This window comes from Rousettus aegyptiacus, unplaced genomic scaffold (genome assembly GCF_014176215.1).
Source record: "Rousettus aegyptiacus isolate mRouAeg1 unplaced genomic scaffold, mRouAeg1.p scaffold_m13_p_3, whole genome shotgun sequence".
Lineage (NCBI taxonomy): Eukaryota > Metazoa > Chordata > Mammalia > Chiroptera > Pteropodidae > Rousettus > Rousettus aegyptiacus.
The window spans coordinates 47402924-47423071 of record NW_023416306.1 but is presented as its reverse complement, the minus strand read 5'-3'; the positions used below and the strand labels follow the sequence as shown (position 1 = coordinate 47423071).

Below are 20148 nucleotides of genomic sequence, written 5' to 3'. Positions count from 1 at the left end.
CTTACATACAGTATGAAAAATTAAACATTTATTCAATTTCCAGCAAACACCACTTAGAAATGAGCTTAAATGATAATGCAAAGATAGCTATAAGCAAACATTTTGACAGGAGGAATGTGAAGAATTAGCACAAATTGCCTAGGAAACTACAGTGTATGTATGTGTGTGGGTGGGGGTGTGTGTGTGGGGGTGTTATTATTGTTCTTTTTTTCCCCCCTTCTTCTGAAATTAGGTAAAACTTTCCAAAAGATATAGAGCTGGATAAGACTTCTTGAGGTGATCTGTAGCCCTGGTTCTGAGGTTGATAAAAATTCTTGAGCTAAAAATATACTGATCTTTTAGTCTTTTATTTTAAGCATTATAGACATACTAAGCAAAATAAAGAGATTTTTTTCAGCAAGTACTAATTTTTTTTCTGAATGAGAGGTCTTTTACATATGCATAGGTTTTCATAATATTTTATATTTAGAGTTTCTTTCATCTATATATAAAAAACAAATTTCTGAACATTAAATCTCAGGGTTTTTAAGCATTGAAATGGGTTATGGAGGGAAATTTTAGAATATATTTTCCCTAAAGGTCTTTAAAGCAGGGTATATTTTTCATTTGGGTTGCTATAGGTGTGATCCAACCAAAAGAGGAGACAGAGATTTCAAAATTTATTTTAATTCTCTGTGATTCTATGAATCTTCTTAATAAGCTCAAGAAACTGGTAGAATTAAATATATTTGAGGACTTGGTATAAGCATACTAAATACATTTAAGCCCTCTAAAAAAGCATCACCTTTAACAAAAAGAAAATCCAGGTCTTACTGAGAAGATAACATAACAATTACTTAAATTCAGTTCTCAAAGTGTTTTTCCTCCTTTCAGAGTTTATATAGTTCATCAACAAAAGCCGTAACAGTGTAATAGCATTACACATTTCACTTATTCTGGGCACTTTCTTTAGCATTACAGCCTGTAAATACCTATGCAGAAGCCAAAGATGACTCCTTGAGGTATATTCAAGTAACTGATTTTAAAATCACATTTAATAATTAAAAGGGGGGAAGGGCATTCAGAGCATGTTTGATATCTGTCATTCCTAATCTAGTCATTTGTAGACTATGACTGACTCCCAACTAGAGCTGATACATACATGGCTGGCCTTCTTTAGCTGATAAATATAAAGGCATTCTTATCTGGCTGATTGATCTTTAAAATCGAGAAGCAGAGAGAGACCCAAACATGGCCTTATACATTCAAATCTCCAATTTAAAAAGTACTACATCTCGTTGTGAAATGAACAGGTACACTTAAAAGTACCCTGCCCCAAAAGAACTGATAAGGTTCACCTCAGCTCTATCACTACTGGTCATGCGAGCCTGAGCAAGTTAATTTACTGCTTGTGCCTCACTTTCCTCATCTGTAAAATGGTGCTAATAATAGTATCCACCTCATAGGGTGGTAGTGAGGATTCAGTGAGACAATGCGACTATATGCCCTCATCATTTTTACTGCCACCAAGGACGTGAATGTGGGGAAATCTAGTTTAATTACTCGGCTTTATGAAAGACTCCATGGCAAAAGAACAGCTGTTAGGAAATTTGGTACTGTATTGGCTGGAAATTTTGGGAGTACTCTTTTGTATAGCAAACTTCAGAATGTTTCTAAAGTTTAATACAACTCAGCACAAATACTCAGATAAGTTGGCTTGCCATGTGGTTCCTGCAAATCTGCTATCAGAGTCACAAGCAAACTCTTTTCCTAACTGAACACCACAAGTTCATTTACTGCATAGGTCTATTTTCTACTCCTTCCAACAGATTACATAAAAACTTCTATTTACAGAAGCTGGGGAACTGAGTGCAGCTTGCTGCAATTAAACATGCCCAGAATGTCACTATCTATTCATTAGGTTTTACGCCTGTCCCTCAGGCAGCTTATGGAGTTAAGTTGTCTGACTGGATTTGCTCTCTATTGACAGAAATCATCTCTACACAACAGATACTTATGGGCTTGCTAAATGATAAGACCTCTCCCTGGTATCTTCAAATGGAAGACAAATTACATTCTTTAGCTTATCTCCTACTCCCTCTCCAACATAAACAATTGTCAGAGGTACAAAATGTGTCTGCTTTCCCTTCAGTCCTCACCTTAGAAGTCAAGGTAGAAGTATCCCGTGACACTCCTGAGGGGCATCCCAGGGCAGCTAAGGGGGGAAGGGGTCTTTACTAGATGCAACGCTATGCCTGACTTTAAGAAACAGGGAAATAAACTCATTAAAATACCTAAGTCTCACATGTACAGAATTTCTGTACTCAATTTGCCTTCTAGGACAAAAGGATATTTATGCAAATAACCATTCTGTGCATTAAATAAGGATTTAAGTGGTTTCCACAAGTTGGAAAAATAAAGTGTATTTAATTGAACATACCAAGACACTTTAGATAACTAAAATGTGATGGGAGAAGCAGGAGAGGGACAACATTGAAAAAAAATTAGCAATAAAACTTTTACTTTCTACCATGAGGAGGTCCTCCTGCCCCCTGCCTCCAAAAACACCAAACCTTTTTTTCAGGTCCTATTTTTAATTTTGCTTTAGTTTCTAAAAAGAAAAATGAATCAAAATGAAACAAAAAAAATGATGGGTTAGATTTGAGTGGAGCCCATAGCAGGCAAGGACTGAAGAGTTATTTGTTCATTGTGCAATTCTTCCAGTCCAACTGTAATTCTCTGATAGTAGCTATGATGATGTCAATTTTGGTGATTTATAACTTTGGAGTCAGTGCGAGGCAGACCACCCCAGCCAAAAAGATTCTCTTCACATATGAGTAACACTAGAAAATGGGACAAAAGAAAAATGAAATCACACCTACCTCCTGATAAGTGGACATACTTAAACTTATTTTTTCCTAAAATATTAGTAGATGTATTTGTAAACAATTATACTTTTTATTTAAAGGGGGGGGGGTAGAGAAATAATAACAATTAATAAAAAGTAACTTAAAAAAACATTTTTTCCTCCTTATTTTGACTTGTCTTCAATCCCAATCCAAAAAAATGTCTTTGTCAAGTTATCATAGGGAGATAATAACCTTCTCCTTATGAAACCTGAGATATGGGGAAAAGTTCAGCAATGCGGTCAGATGCAGCCTCTTTCCCCAGGGGCAGGAATGGGTCTGCTCTGTTTGAAGGAGGCATCTTCTTTCCTCCTCCATCCACGGCCTCTTTGCCCACTCTGTCATAAAACACAATCTGCCTAAATATTTTCCTTTCTAATGAAGCCTGACTCTTGGAAATATAAAAGACACAAGTAGCCAGTAATAAAATGAATTCCATCAAATGACAGGGGTTTGGTTAGGGAAGATGTAGGCATTGGAGCTGGGTAATGATCCAGAAAACACATAAGAGTATGTTTATAAGGACGTGATGCATTTGTTATGTAAAAGTGTCCAGACAACTGAAACTTTATCCTTTAACCTTCCCAGAAAAAACAACATTCATGGTAGATCATCCTATAGCTCCCTGCACCTTTGAATTCTATCAATGGGATCACACCAGCCCACTAGAAGGCTATACAAGAACTATCTCATCTCCACCGCTGACAAAATGTCATAGCTTCAGATTTGATGCCAGGGTATGTAAGAAGTAGGCCATGTGGATTCTGTTACTCTCTTTATTACGAACAAAGGTTATCGATGCCTGTATCATGCAGTGCCTCGTACAATAATTTAAAAAATAATTCTACCTGGAAAACCTACTTTATATTCTCATGCTAGAAAAAGGTCTGTGTCCTCTGTGAACTGGTAATCGACTTCCTTGCGAAGGAAGAGAATTAGGCACCTGACCCTGTCTCCTTCCCTGACTGCCAGGAGATTTGAGTCATCTTGCAAGCTCAGATGCAGCAACCATAAGAACTCTGGAGGCCCTCACATGCCTGATCTCGATTTCTCTTTCCCTTTGTTTCTGATTTTCTACTTGATAATTATTTCACTGCAGGTAGGTTTCTTGGAAGCTTCCCCAAATGCTTTTCACAATAACAACAAAAAAGGGGAGAAATAAATAAATCAACAAACACAAAATGGCTCAGAAGAGAGCTGATTCGAGGAATGCACTGGGTGTAGGAGCCCTTAACCCACGGTGTGTAGATGGGCTTCCCACAGATCTGGAAACTCTTGAAAGAAAATGCAAAATCATGGAGGGTGGTGCTTTTTTCGTAGGTCCACAGCTTGTACCAGAGTCCCCAAAGCTTAAGAAGCACTGCTCCAGGACTCTACAGCAAAAAAGACCAAGAATCTTGGCCAACTAAGTAAAGCAAGACAAGGGAGCCAGCGAGGTACAAAAAAGGCTAAGTCAGCCCTGGGCTTATACCAACCCAGCGCTTCTGTGCAGTTAGCAGTCTTTCTCATCCGAGTGGGACCATCACATTATTCATTTGGTCGCATATTAACCTACCAGATGGTCTGCTGAAGTTAACAAGGGCCTGCTGCTGCTGTGGCTGCTGTGGCTGGGGCTGGGGCTGCTGTGGCTGTGGCTGCTGCTGCTGCTGCTGCATGCCAGGCAACGTCCTTTTCCCCTGGACTGCAAGCTGCAGTGTTTCAGGGAGGTGCTGGCCCCGGGCCAGCATTTTGTAAGCTAAAATCTGAGCTCGAAGCTGATGCAGCTGGACAGGACTAAAAGGCGAGGGACCTCTGTTGGGCTGGTTCATTGCTTGTGGATCTCCTGGGATGAGAGGCCCTGGCTGGTTGGGTGGCATCTGGGGTGGGGTCGGGCCACCTCCCGACGACATAGGGCTGGAGATATGCTCCGCAGCTCCCAACGGAGATGGGTGCGGTGACATATAACCTAGAAGAGAATATAAAAGGAGATCACAAGCTGTCCCTGATGACCCTAAAAGAGAGGCATTCCTAAATATTCTGGTAATTTTCTAAAATAGCACTACCTGCTAGAAAGTTAAAATACATATAATTTTAAAATAATATATAATTTAAAATTTATATATATCCAATATATATAATTTAAAATTTCCTAGTAGTTTCATTAAAAAGACACAGACAAAACTAACATCAATAATGTATTTCATTTAAATCAACATAGCCAAAATATTATCATTTCAAAGCATAAAAATTATTAAAGAGATATTTTACACATTTTTTGTACTAAGCTACGGCATGTCTCAACTCGAACTAGCTACATTTCAAGCGATCAGTGGCCATATGTGTCCTAGAAGGTAAATTGTTTGTCTATTGTATACCTAAAGGAAAAGCACCGGGGGTGTTACAGGTTGAAAGAAGCTCCAATCTGGAGAACGAAACCTGAAGGTGTCTACTATATCATAATGTGGAACGAAGAGTCTCCTATGGGGATAACACATATTACTTGGTTTACTATTATATGCATTATGAATAATTTGCGGTTATTGAGGGCCTCCACTTTCTAGGCAATATGCAAGGTACTGTACATACTATCTTAATGGAATTCTCCCTGGAAACAGAGCCTGATGGAGGGATTGAGTGCAGGCAATTTATACAGTGGTGCAGGTACACTGGCAGGGGTATGGAAAGGTGATATAAGGAAGGGAAGGCAGCCAGTAAGGGCTGCATTATTAATCCAGCTGCTGCAGTGGATGCCTGAAGATTAATTTCATGCAGATGCTCTGAGATATAAGGCAAATAACCTGCCTCCAAATTATCCCAGGGAATGGGTGAAGAAGCTGGGTATTTGTACTCTTAAGGATCATCAGTCACTGCTTATGTCACTGGTTAAGACTCTGGAGATAATAAGTCCCCAGGGACTTTTCCACGTGTGGGTAAGGTGGACATAAGTAGATTAAAGGCAAAGATGGTGATCTGGCCAGTGGACATCAGGCTGGTGGGAAAAAAAGAAATAGTAAGGAGGATTAAAGGGATATGAATGGGGTATTTGTTATTTCCTTAATCGTCACAACAAGACAAAACACATATATTGTCACCTCATTTTTTTTAAATGGGAAAACTGAGGCTCAGAGTTACAGTAAGTGAGCCATCAAGGTCGCACTATTAGCCCTTGGCAGCTCCTAGACTCAAAGCATGGTTCACCTGATTCCAATGAGTATATTCCTTTCATGGTCTAATATTAATCTGGTTTTAAAAAATATTAATTTTGGTTTTAAGTTAAAAACTTAGAAGTTTCAAAAATCTTCTAGAAGATTATAATTTGACATAAAAATGAGTGCAATCTGTTTGGGTTATAAGAGATCTAAATGGAAAATTCAAGAATACTTTTCTTGGGAAAGAAAAGTCAAAATGCACAAAAATTTCATGGAACTTATTTTAGATGAACTATATAGCACTGGAACTCCTAGAAAAACGTATGACGGAGTACTGTTGGAGGGAGATCCAAGATAAAGGAGAGAACAAAGGGGCCTACTCTTATAAATCCAAAAGGCTGCCTTGAATTCAAACTAAGAGCTAATTAATGAAGTCAAAGGTATCCTCAGACACAATATAAAATATTAGATTAAAAGTCTTGCCCTTTAATAAATGTACTTCTATCACAATTAACATAAAGGTCATCACATAGGTGTTTATTAGACATCTGCTATGTTTGAACTTATGTCAAGTTTGAGCTGAAACAGCCCTGTGCACCTATGTGCAATCACAGTGACCTGAGACTATGGGACCGCCACTGACAGGGGCCTCGCCATCATCATTCACAAGACTGCGGAATCTAAAAGAAATAGTTACTTTTATCTCGAATTGCCTTTTGGAAAGGGAAACAAATTTAGCTTGATCCCCTAATACGAGAGTATGTTTTGTTCTACCAGTTGGTGAGAAGTAGAACTCTATTCAGAAAAATCCTGTCCTGAAGAGAAATAGAACTAGTTTTCACTCCTCAAATCCCTACTCCACAAAAGAGCATAAAAACCATGCGGCAATTAGGGTTCTAGTTGGTCGTATGATTAGCCAAGAAAATGGCCCTAAACACAGCCTGCCAGACTAGCAGAAATTTAATCCCAGTATACAGTTATAAAAATAAACACTTAGGGAATATAAATAACATACATCTATCTACCTATGTCATTAACCTTCTCCCTTTTCCTTTTCAATGAAGTACACATTTTAACTGTAATGCTTGTGCAAAATGGCATTTTGTTCATTATGAAAGCACCATTCTGACACCTTTTTGGCCAAATCTGTACCTATAACAGGAAGAAAAACTTCCTACCAAAGCTAATGACATTTTCATAGTAGAAGGGATACAACCAGGTGTTAATATGAGTCACCTCTCCTGCCCTCTGATCTCTCCTCTTTCCTAAGGTGACCCATTATAGCTTACCCGTGATAAATCACAGGATGCCTAATACAGTAGACCAACACCTTAGACAATCTCAAATATATAACACTGTTTATCAAATCACTCTTATAAACTATGAACTATGTGGCAAGGCAAAGCTATGAAGGTAAGGAAGTCACATTAATAAGCACAATAATTAACTTTACCTCAAATTTGCTAAGAAAGAAACTGAGAGTGGAATAAAAGTACTTCCCAGAATTAATCAATAAACAAAATTTTACCTCAAATGTAAAAAACCGAAGGTGGGAAAAATCGTTTCCTAGAACTCATAGGGGATGTTAATAGAATCATTCCATCACAGTATGATATTAAAAAATATGTGTTTCAGCTAAAGAGAGATTTTTTTTCTAGATGACTAGCATTCCATAAAACTTTAGGAAAAAAACAATCTAAATGATGAAACAACATATTTTAGTAATTATCTTTAGTTGAGAAAACAGAGAAGAGAAATTGCCTAAAAGTAAATATACATTTGTCTGTAGGATGACAGTGTTGATGCAGAATTTGCTTTTTAAAAACTCTGGTTTGATTTGCTCATTCAAAAGTAGTCAAAAGTGGCAGTTTTCCTTTCCTAGTCTTCAAGGGCCATTATCTCCCCAGTTTCACCTTGCCTCAGAGGGAAGCAATCGCCTCTCTCTCTCCTTTTAATAATATTGAACCAAGTGCCAATTTTATATGAATTTTCTCTTCACACACACATACATACCCACAAATATTAAATAGTATATACTAGCCTTTGAAGTTTTTTTTTTTTTTACCCAACTACTAAAAATAAACAATGTTATCATTGGGACCATAAGGTACACAATCCAGTATTTATTGAAGGAAATGGTTTTGTTTCTCAACCAATACCTTAAAATAACCTAATAGGTTGCTAGGTAGTTAAAGCTGGCAGCTTTCCAATCAATACCACACCTCTCTGTACTTGTGTTTATAAATGGTTTTCTACAATAGGGTTTTTAAAGATACATGTTATTACAGAGTCTAAATTCTTTTTAAATCATTATATAGAATAAGACTGCAATATACCAATACTACTTAGTCAAAAATACACTTTTAAAAAGTCGTTCCCCAGCCTACAATGCACTTTGCTATTTTAGAGAAACTATTACATGCTAATTCTGATTCCATTTAATGCAAACCCCTGCATTTCGAAGTAATTATAATTTACTGAAATTATATAAAAATTAAGATCTTTTTAAAACTGTTGACTTTTGAATGCCCAGGTTCATTTCTCTACCTAACTGAATGAAATTTACTAAGTATCTATCCGGTTACGCACTAGACATTGTGCCAAGTGCTGGAGATTCCAAGAAAAATCATCATTCTTAAATTGAGGAAAGAAACCAAGCAATGAGAGAAATCCAAAGTTACATAAAGGAAAAAATGTTCAATTATAATTCATGCATTTAAAACTGCTTTGTTTTAGAGTTTTCCTATGGCCCAGCTAGAGGTACAGCAAAGTGAGGAGCAGATAGAGCAAGCACCTGGCTTTGGGAATCACTGAAGAGAACTCATTTACACTTCCCAGATATTAAAAATGACACCTACAGTAGCTCTGTGAACATACCTGGCTCCTTAGAATTTAAATGATAAACTTGGATGTGTTGTCTTAATTCCTTCTTAACAATGAATGGGTTAAATTTTTTCTTCCTGGACTGCAAAAAAGTCCCAAGATTTCAGGCTGCTTTTCTGACAGGGTGGAGATTTTATTAATCATCTGCAACAGTGATGCCTACTTGTCGTCAAAATTCAGATCACAGTGTGGGATATTCAAAACTTGTTTGAATATCAGTGAACATGTACTCCTAGCCTCCATGACTTGCTTATTTATATGTATATTTTAAAACTGAATATATTTCTCTCTCTAAATTTTCAGAGCCAAAAATCTTCGTTCAGGTGGATGGATATCTGATCATGAAACACACATACATTAAAGTACCAAGGCGTATACACAGCAATGCATAAACCATAAACTAAATTAGAATATCAACATATTAGGGTTAATTACTATAGAATAATGCATGCCCCTTGCATGTTCAAATGACCATATAATGATTCTGAAAACAAGTTATAGTGTATTCAAGACTTTGAGGTATCTTTAATACGCCTCCAACAGTTAAGAAAGAAGGCACCAAGGAGAGCTGAAATATACCATATATTGATTTGGCTATTATTGTGGGTTGACTTGTGTCTCTACAAAGATATGTTGAAGCTCTAACCCCTAGTACCTGTGAATGTGACCTTATTTGGACATAGTTATCTTTGCAGATGTAATCAAGTAAGATGAGGTCATAGTGCATTAAGGTAGACCCTAAGCCAATGACAGTATCCTCATAAGAGGGATATCTGGACAGAGACACAGACACATAGGAAAAATGTCATGTGGAAACCAACAAAGAGATAGGAGTGATAGATGTACAAGCCAAGGAATTCCATGCATTGCAAGCAATCACCAGAAGCTCGGACAAGGCAAAGCATTCTTCCCCAGAGCCTTCAGAGAGCATGGCCCTGATCATACCTTGATTTCAGACTTCTAACCTCCAGAACTGTGAGAGAATAATTTTCCATTGCTTTAAGCCACCCAGTTTGTAATAATTTGTTACAGCAACTCTAGAAGACTAATACAGCCACCCACCAGCAATGACAGGTAATTCCACTGCCATAAAAACCACTTCCAAACAACGTATAAGCATGCAATTCAAGGGACACAAGTGGCTCATCTAACCTTCACATTTACACTGTTGCTGGGGGGCGGACCAGGATTCTTCTTCTGGCCTTGTCACTTACAGGTTGTGTAAACTTAGGAAAACAAAGTAAGTTCTCTGAGCTTTAGCACCCCTATCTATAAAACTGGGGTCATATAATTTACCTTAAAAGATCATGATAAAGATTCCACATCAAGTACATGAAGCACTTTGCAGAGTGCTTGGACTCACAGAAGCTAGTAAAATTACTAAGATTTTGTGAATCAAATTGACTATATAAATCATAAAGTTGGTAGGGACTTGGGGAGATTTCTCTAGGGAAAAGAAACCTACTAGATTCAATCTTCCTTAGAAACGTTCTTTGAAAGTCATAATTAAAATAACCAATCCAAAAGATGAAAGACTACAGTATGGAGACACAATCAGGTAATTAGAATTACAGACCTTGGCTGTGTTGATCCATTGGACTCTGGGGAGGGCCCATTCCCGGGTGTGGTGGCCGCATACCGGTGCCCTTCATGGTTCCACAATGAATATCTTCTACAATCCCCTTATCGTGCATACCATCAACGGGCTGAAAGGACATCAGTCAGATACCTCTTTAAGGTACAACGTTTCTATTTGGAGTTTTAAGACCCCTCTGTAATGTCTTCAAAATTGTGGCACAATCATCTATTACCCATACAACAGTCACATATTTTAAACTCACATTCCTTATATTATTATATATTACATATATATTATAAGTGGGGTAGAAAATTTTAAAAGATTACACCAACAGGATCAGCAAAACTATCTGTAAAAGTTAAGGCTTTAAACAGTTGAGTTTTTTGTAAAGTCAAAACCTGAAAATAAAAGTAAAGTCCTATTCACAAGGTATGCAAATATAAGCTATTCTGCCATTCCATTTTAAGTAAATCCTGAAACTTGTTATATGTTGAAGTTAGTCCAAAGTCTGAAGGACGACTATTTGAAATGTCTGCGATGATCTATTTTTTGGTAATTTTTTTGTCATCAGAGGGAAAAGAGCCATGGAAAGTTTAAAAGTTGAAACCAGAAAGTTCCTTGGCAGTTTGATAAAATAGAAACAGACAGGGCAGGGCAGTGAATGGGGGTGAATACTGAAAGGGAAGAAGGGCGAAACAGACGAAGCTATACTACAGAGGGAGGAAGTCCAAAAAAGGTTAAAGGTACAGGTCTGGAAAAAAATTAAGAACATAGGGTCTGGAAACAGGACTTGAGGCCAAGTACATAACAGACACACAATAAATAGCTATTGAACTGATGTTAATCTAATCCAGAATTGGGCAATAGAGCATGTGTTTGAAAAAGGAAAAGTCGATTCTTCCTCAAACTGGAATAGCAATTTTCAAAACGGGCTGAAAGGAATATTTCCAGGAGTTTTATAGAAACCAAATGACTTCAAGCAAGAAAGTCTGAGTGTTTGCAGTTTTAGATAAAGGAAAGTTAATTTCTGCAGAGTCAAAAGCATACACTTGAAAAGAGGAAAAATTTACTATATAGAGGATGTTAAAAAGGAAAATGGGAAGAATCTGGAATAAAGAGTGTCTCTGAGTCGGTTAAATAGTAATAATAGAGAGGAAATCAAAGCAACACAGCAGATGTATTTATGCCACTTGTTTATTTCCAGTAATGGGGAAAAGCAAAATGCTGAAGCTCAGAGTAAGGAGGAGGAGAAAGAGAAGGAATAAAGCTGCCTATATAAAAGAATCTAAGAAAGTGAAGGCATCTGGCCAGCAGGTGTGAACTTAGGCACTTAAGCATGTCCTCACGTAGGGAATTATCTGAGGGGCTGGGAGTTAAGGAAAACCAGGGTGGCAAAAAATGCAATATTTGCAATACTTGCAAGACGAAAAACAAAAAAGAACATCAGTGGGGGTAGAGAATATGAGAAAATGTGACAAAGGTGCCGGGTAACAAAACAGAAAAGACCAGAAGAAGTAAGTAAGTAAAACAATCCAGGGCCAAAAACATAACACCAACCCAACACTGCTCATACATTTAACTCTGAAATGCTTAAACAACAATAAAGCTTAGCTAAATATTTCTTTAAATTTTATCTTTCATTTTGGAGGTGAGACATCCTTAATCCCCATTCTGAAATTATTTGACCCACCTGGTTTAAGGTTTATAAATGACAGATTAGATCTATAATATAGTTCCTAAATTAATTAAATATGATCACAAGACAACTTAATGACTTCAATATGTCTATGTATTCAATATGTCTGCTAAAAAATGTGATATGGAAAATAAGCAGCTTTATTTCTTCAGTTACCTGACAAGCTAAAAATATGTTTTAAAAAAAAGGAGGGAGAAAACTTGGGATATTATAAAAATATCTGTGATATATTTTTTAATGAAAACAATGTTTCAGAGTAACTAATATATGATTTTATAATGGTAAAAGAAAAATTATTTAAAACTCATACCTGTATATGCATCCCTGTGCATATATGGTATTTTTATTGAACCTGGAGAAAAGTAAGGTGTGAAAAGCATATAAAGTAAGCTGTTACCTGGGGTGAAGACAGGATTAACCATTTCCTTTATTTATCTCAGTATGGTTTTACTTTTCAAAATAAGAATATATATTACTTTCCTGATTTGAAAATCATCAAACAAAATTTATAAAAAAGGAGATCTCTTCTGGGTTAAAACACCTTACCTTAAAATTTACCTATAGTCCTGTAAAATTGGAGGGAAAGCTTGCTCTTTTTGCAGTAATCTTTCTGTTTTAAACCAGTATCTTCCACGGGATGCCTATTTTAACATCAAGAGGCATCCGGCCACCCTATCCACCTGCAATGTTGTTTAAAAGGGATATAAAACCTCTACTTGTCTCATCAGGCACAACCTTTAGGTAAAACACAGTGGCCTCAGATAGCTTCTCTAGCTTTCACTAACATTCAAAGCAAATTGTCACAGAGTTCTTGTTTACTTTCTCAAAAGCCTGTTCTCTCTTCTTTGTACATCCTGCAAAGGCACAATGCCAAAATTGTACCAATATGACCATCCCCACAGCAACAATCAAGTCTCATAAACAGAGGATTATTATAACCTTAGACCAGAAACAAACAACTAGACCTGAGCTCTGCTAAATCAGATCCCTCTTCCAAAACTAGAATAAGGCTACTTCCCAGAGTCAGTAAAGTGCATTTTAGGGATTCCCTGGAAACTATTTTAAAATCTTTAGAAAGGGACTCATTTTCCTTTTACTCTTTGAGATTTTATTTTTAAAATAAATACCAATATTTTTAAGGAATAATAATTATAAATATGTCCATTTGTAGATGACATAAATTATTTAACACATATAGTCAGAAAAAAAAAATCAAGACGTGCATTTATATACTTATTCCTCAAGCCAAAATATCCGCAACCCACAAATCATAGAATTTAACTGACAGAACTGCGTATTCTATCCTATATTTTTAAAAAGCCAAGATCTGTTCTTTCTGACTAGTACAACATCTGTAACAAAAAAAGAGCTTCAGAATGTATGTTTTTAATAACATTCAAGATAGGACAAAGACTTAGCTTCTCTCGTTAAAAACAGTAGTAAAGCAGGGGGCAGAGGTTATCAGAGATATTAGCCATCCATGACTCAGAAGACAAGGCTGAGCAGGAGAATAAAATCTCACCTTATGCATCTGATGCATGCCTTCCTGCGGGAAGTCAGCAGACCCCATTGCAGGCATAGGGTGCGAGACACTCGGGGGTCCAGGACTTGGCCCCATCATACTGTGGACGGAACCTGGGGATGGTCCGGGTCCTGGACTAGGTCCAAGAATTGGTCCAGGAGAGGGTCCAGGCCCTGGCGAAGGCCCTGGGTGGGGCATCGCACCAGGGTCTGTGGGCGTGGACATCTACTTCTCTCGTCTCTGCCAGTCGGTACAACGACACTAAGTTGAAAAGAAGAAAAGAGAAAGGAATGTTTTAAACATGATGTTAAAATAAGAATAAAACAGTTGTATTTGATGGTGCCATTTCTATAACAAACATCAAACAGAACTGCCCTGTCGGGTCCAGATGTTTGAGTGTGATATATATCCAGCTGCCCTAGTCTTTATGAAGACCACTTGTTTAGAAGAAAAAAAAAAACACTCTAAATGATTCCCCAGAAAGATATAAATCATTTAAGATACAGAAAAGACTCACTGGAGAAACTAAAATTTAACACATAAGCAGAATTCTAAACAAGTTTGAAATTTATTACTGAAGTCAACAGATCCTCTCCATTACTTACTGGCTTGGGCACCTTACAAGTCATTAACCCTCAAAGCAATTAAAATATAAAACCCCTAAAAAAGGATCCAACCAAGACCCATTTTCATAAGTTAAATGGAAACTTAGAACTTCATTGAGAATTCTAGACTGTTAAAAAGGAAGAAAAAGTACAATTTCATAAATTGATAACGAAAAAATTCCGGATCATGGGAAGAGCAGACGTTATGGGAGTCAGACAAATGTAGGTTCAAATACCCATATTATATGATTACTAGCTGAAAGTAAAATGCAACGGTACATGTAAAAACATAGCTTTGTGCCTGGCACAACAAGCAGCCATCTTTTTTATGACTATTGTGATAAAATTGGTAAATAGATTATACATATATTTTAGGGGTTTAACATTATATATATTCGTATATATTATATAGTGTTTACCAATGTAAGTCCGGAAATCATCCATCACCACACATTTGACCCCCTTTACCCATCTTGTACTCCCCTTAACCCCCTTTCCTTTTGGTAACCACCAATCTGTTGTCTGTATCTATAAATTTGTTTTTGCTCATTATCTCTGTTCATTTTTTAAGATTTCACATAAAAGTGAAATCACAGTATTTGTCTTTTTCCATCTGGCATAACACTACCCTCAAGGTACATCTATGTTGTCGCACATGGCAAGATTTTCTTCCTTTTAATGGCTGAGTAATATTCCTTTACACACACACACACACACACACACATCCATTTATCTAACAACTTAGGCTGTTTCCATGTCCTGGCTATTGTAAATAATGCTGTAAATAAACAAACATAGGGGTACATATATCTTTTTGAACTAGTGTTTTTTTTCAGCCACTCTTTTTTAGCATTAGTTTCCTCATCATCTTCACTGTATCAGAAGTGATCAGAAGGATCAGTTTAAGATGTGGTCCTCTAGCCAGATATTTTATTAAAGACTACTTGGACAGCTGAGGATTTGTCCTAGGCCTCTCTGCAGTCTAACATTCCCCCAAAGAAGTCACCCATGACTACAGGATTGGGGCCTACCACAGACTAAGTATGTAAATTCCAGTTCTTCAGTTTCAGCAAAGCATTATTCCACTGCCCATGCTCCAAAATGTTTTGGCATCCCCACCAGGGAGCTGCCTCAGGGGGTGGGTATGACTGCATCTTGGATAAGAGCCAAAACAAGTAAATAAGCTGTTTTCCAAATTCTAATGGGGATTGATGATCCCAGCAAGGTCGCTAAAAACCACTAGTGATAGCAATCGTTACATATTATGTTATCTGGGGGCACGCACCTATATACGCAAAAACTTTCCTGCCATTAACAATTTGCTTACCCAGTACTTAGTAGCAGGGATGGAGTTAGACAGAGGGGCCCAGTCACCCATAGCAGGGCTCTTTCCACAGTGAAATCAGAGGTTAGAGCAGAAAAAAAAAGAGAAGAGAAGAGAAGAGAAGAGAAGAGAAGAGAAGAGAAGAGAAGAGAAGAGAAGAGAAGAGAAGAGAAGAGAAGAGAAGAGAAGAGAAGAGAAGAGAAGAGAAGAGGAAGAGAGGAGGAAAAAAGAAAACCACATTAGTTTCATTCTTAGCTACCTACTGTCACCTCTCACTGCATCTCTAGACTGTCAAGGCCATGAAGGCTGAGTCTAGCTCTACTTCACTCCTGTATCCCCAGCACCTCCAATCAGCATGTAGCAAGTGCTCAAAAAAGATCTCAATGAACTGCGACACAATTTCAAGGGAAACTATTAATAGTCAATTATTGTATAGATAAAAATTAGAGAGTAATCAGTGTCTGAGGTGTGCTTACATAGAGAAATTTTAAAAGTGTAGGCAAGAATTTAGGGCAGAAGTCAGAGAAAGACATACATCATTATGATTTTATGTATATGTGGAATCTAAAAAAAAGAAACAAAAGCGAAATAGACTCATAACATAGAGAACAAACTGATAATTGCCGAACGGGAAGGTCGTGGAGAGATGGGTGAAAAGGTGAAAGAGAATAAGAGGTACAAATTTCCAGTTAAAAACAAATAAGCCATAGGGACATGATGTACAACACAGGGAATATAGTCAGTAATGTCGTAATAACTTACACAGCGATAGTGAATAGACTTATTGTCTATTCACACTGTAAGGTATACAAATGTCAAGTCACTATGCTGTACACTTAAAACTAATACAATATTATATTTGAACTATACTTTAATAAAAAATTAAAAAAAAAAAACAAACTTAGGGCATTCTGATAAATGAATGAGAGCTAAAAATGGGCAGTGATGAATGGGCTACTTTGGAGTGATTACATAAGCAGGGGATCACTCAAACTGTTTTTGCAGATACAAGATGGGACTAAGCGAACAGAGTTCAAGTGGTTTCTAAAACAACAGGGAAGCCTCGCGAGTGAATTATAATCTTGAATTCACTAGAGAGCCAAATGTTATTATTTATTCTTTGTGATTAACAAAGCAGGCGGAAATAACTTTTTTTTTTCGCATTCCAACCCCCCCCCCCCCCCGCCGCCCCCAACCCAACACACACGTTCAGTCAGCATTTTAAATTTAGGAAGCTGACGTCAATTCAGGGGTACTACAAGTTACAATGTTATTTCATGTATGTCAGCAAACTAATACACCCCTTTATTTTTCAGTGAATAAAAGGAAATTGCTTACTTCCTGTTATGGTTTACCTTGAAATGGGCTTCAATAGCTATTATGGTAATATACCATAACTCTGAACAACGAAGATACAAATACTTTGCCTGGTAGTTATACTTTTCATGTTTTATATTTTAATAGACATTATCCCATTATACTACTTTCTGCATATATGATTGTTTTCATCTGGGAATCTCATAGAATGCTGTAATTTCTTGTACATAGTCCCAAAAAAATGCTCCTCATTTTTTGTTAAAGGAAACTACTAAAACCTTCTTAAAGTATAAAACATATGAGAGGGGGAATGGAAAAGTATGGCATATAAGTTGAATGGTAATATGGGAACATGTTATATAGGGAACTTTTTAATAAGAAGAAAAAATTCAGATGCTTAAACTTAACGAATGTGTCCATGAAATAGCATAGATTCACAAACGAGAAGCTAGCTCAGAGAAATAGCATAGTTCAGTAAACGAGGAAACTGGCCCCTGCCACATAGCTAATGAATGGCAGCAATCTGGACGACATATCGTACAACTTGAATGTGATACTCTCTGGCTTCTGACTTGAGTCCAGAGACCTGGGTTCCTGACTTCTCATCTCAGGGCCACCCCCAACCTCGGAGACCTGGGCAAAGTGCTTTTTCTTCAGGGTCTTTAGGCTTCCCCTGGGCTTGGAATAGGAGTGTCTCAAGGCTCCCTCCAACTGTCTGTCTATGCACGACTAGGAGAATCTCGCAGACCTCGTCCAATCCAACGCCATGTGTGGTAGCGTCCATGGCAGAGTCTGGGCTGTCCCAGGTTTCATGCCTTGCTCTCATCATCCAAGAGTCCTACAGAGGAGCCCCTCTCAAAGATACAGCTGTGGTCCTAGTTTCTTACTCCTATTCATTTCTGGTGGCAACTTCATTGTATAATTTAAGGACATAATTAAATTTCCCTACCGTGTAAAGCCTCTTGGGGGAATAAAATACAAAGAGAGACCAGTCTGAGACAGAGGTGCAGATTATTACTAAATTACTGTGATTAGGGTTTCAAGTCCAGTATTGGCCAACTTAGCTTCTCCCTCATCAGTACTACTGGCATTCCTAGGAACCCAAACCCCTTCCTTTCTTCTTCAGAGCACTAATGAAATTACACAGATAGGGTGGTAGGCGTGGTAGGGATGGGGAAGAAGAGAGGCCTCAGATAACTTTGAGAGGGTAGTGGTAAGTCTGTCCACAAGATAACACTCAAAATCTATTTTTATTTTGTGTTGGAGGAAGGAATTTACATTGTCACATAAAAGAAAAACCCATTCTACAATTATGTGGCTAATACAATGAAGAAAATGTGTGTGGGGGGGGGGAGCAGGGGAGTAAAAGCACAGTGCACTCGTCATACATGTATCGCTACTCCCTTAGCCTCCCCCATTATGCCTTCCTCTACCTCAGACCAGCACTCCCTGAGGGCCAGGCCGCTGCACTAGAGAATGTTTCAGCAGTACACCCTGCTTTCTCTCATCCTGATGTTCCTGCCTTTACGATTGGGGAGTGTGTTTTAAGTTTGGAGCTTCCCACAAATACAACCACTATAGACATCATCCCTCAGCCCCAATCTCCTTCCTCTCCCCTTAGCTTAAAGCCACAGCATACCCATCTGCATATTAAAAGGAGTTCAGCTTCATGGAATTTTAAGGGTCACCAGTCCAACCATGACAACATGACAAAATGTAAATTTTACTGTCTTAAAGGCAATCAACGGAAATACCAAAGACCCCCACTCTTGTAATATTTAAATACACCCACATGGGCTTCACAATAATTTTAGTGATTTAAATTGAGGAGACATGTTGTCGCATCCTCATTTAAATGATGAGGACAGGAAGACAAGAAGGGACCACATATTTTGCCCAAGGTCACGTCTCTAAGTAGAAAATGTTCTCTATCAACTCCCACCTCAATACCGAGCCACTGCACCCACCAGGCAGGACCATCCACCAGTGTGTAGAGTATGCAACAATGCACAGGAGTAGAAAGTAGAGGACGGAGAAAAACAATGGGAAAGATATTTTGCAAGGATTAGGATTTTTCTGTGATAATCATATTAACTTAGGAAGGGAGAGAGAAGTAGAGAGAAGCCCTAGAGAGAATATAAAGTGGAGACAATGTCATGAACTAAAGAGGTCAGCAATGTTTCATCAACAACCAGGGGCACCATTGTCCTTATCTGTTCCCAACAGTACTGACTTTCCAGGGGCATAAGAAATGCAAGATGTACAAAATGGCCAGAGGGCTTACCCCAAGGCTCTGCAAATCTGATAGGGAAACAAGACTTGTTCATAAAAGGCAGTGAGGGGGGAGGGGAGGTGGACAGACAGAGACAGAGACAGAAAGAGAGACAGATAGAAAGAGAGAGAGAGAGAAAATGAAGCTCCTGCAAGACAAGAAGGGGTATAGCTAAAGTGTCCAATGTAGCCACAGGGTAGAAGAAATTACTTGTAGCCTGGAGCATGGAAGAAAGAAAAGAGAGTTGGGGAAGTCTTCATGGAGAAGGTGGCCTTTCAGCTAGACCTTGAAATAAAAATAAATTATTTCCTAGGAACTTTTGTTTTCTAGCCACAGAAAGAGTTTGAGGAAGCACCACTACCTTGATTAGATAACACTTCTTAAAGAACTTTTCACCAAAGGTTGTAAAGAAGATGGGAAGTCTTGGATCTCCAGCAGATTTTTGTCACTACTGGATTTATAGAAAGACTTCAGGGTACAGGCCAAAGGTAGAATATTAGAACTAAAAATTAGGCCTAGTTCACATCTCTAAGAATAACTTAGCATTTTTAAAGTCATCTGGCTGTGACTTGAGAACAAGGCTTAGGAGATAGTTAAAAGTGTTTTTTTTTTTTCTTTTTTAAAGAGTTCTTTTTATGTCTGTTTGCTGATTCAGAACTTCTCTCCTAACACGAAGAGCTTCTTGTCTTCTATGTGGCTTTCTCTAAAAATGAATTGATAATTCCCCGACAAGAAGTAGCAACATCTCTAGAACTGCAAGATAAGCACTGCTATTTTGAATGGGGGAGCAGAGAATTGGGTAAGGAGAGCAGCAAGGAAGATAAAGGAAATATATCTACCAGAAGTTTCCTTTTCAGAGGCCAAGGTTGCCCGGATAGGTGGTGAAACTTTACAAAAGCCCTCATACTTCTTGGTCTAAGACATCCAACTTTAAACA

General features: G+C 37.8%; 1 protein-coding gene across 8 annotated transcripts in view; it reads right to left on the bottom strand.

Moving 5' to 3' along the window:
• The window catches only part of SMARCA2 (SWI/SNF related, matrix associated, actin dependent regulator of chromatin, subfamily a, member 2), a 182586-nt gene that overhangs the window by 129753 nt on the left and 32685 nt on the right, over positions 1 to 20148 (bottom strand). For 7 of the 8 annotated variants that reach the window (XM_016162639.2, XM_016162637.2, XM_016162643.2 and 4 more), the window contains exons 2-4: positions 13694 to 13954; positions 10473 to 10602; positions 4441 to 4830 (exon numbers count right to left, since the gene is read on the bottom strand). In XM_016162639.2, coding sequence (XP_016018125.1) covers positions 4441 to 4830; positions 10473 to 10602; positions 13694 to 13918 — 745 coding nt within the window. In that variant the 5' untranslated portion in view covers positions 13919 to 13954. Of the gene's footprint in view, positions 1 to 4440; positions 4831 to 10472; positions 10603 to 13693; positions 13955 to 20148 lie in introns of those variants that run through there. The other variant, XM_016162644.2, reaches the window with a different exon arrangement.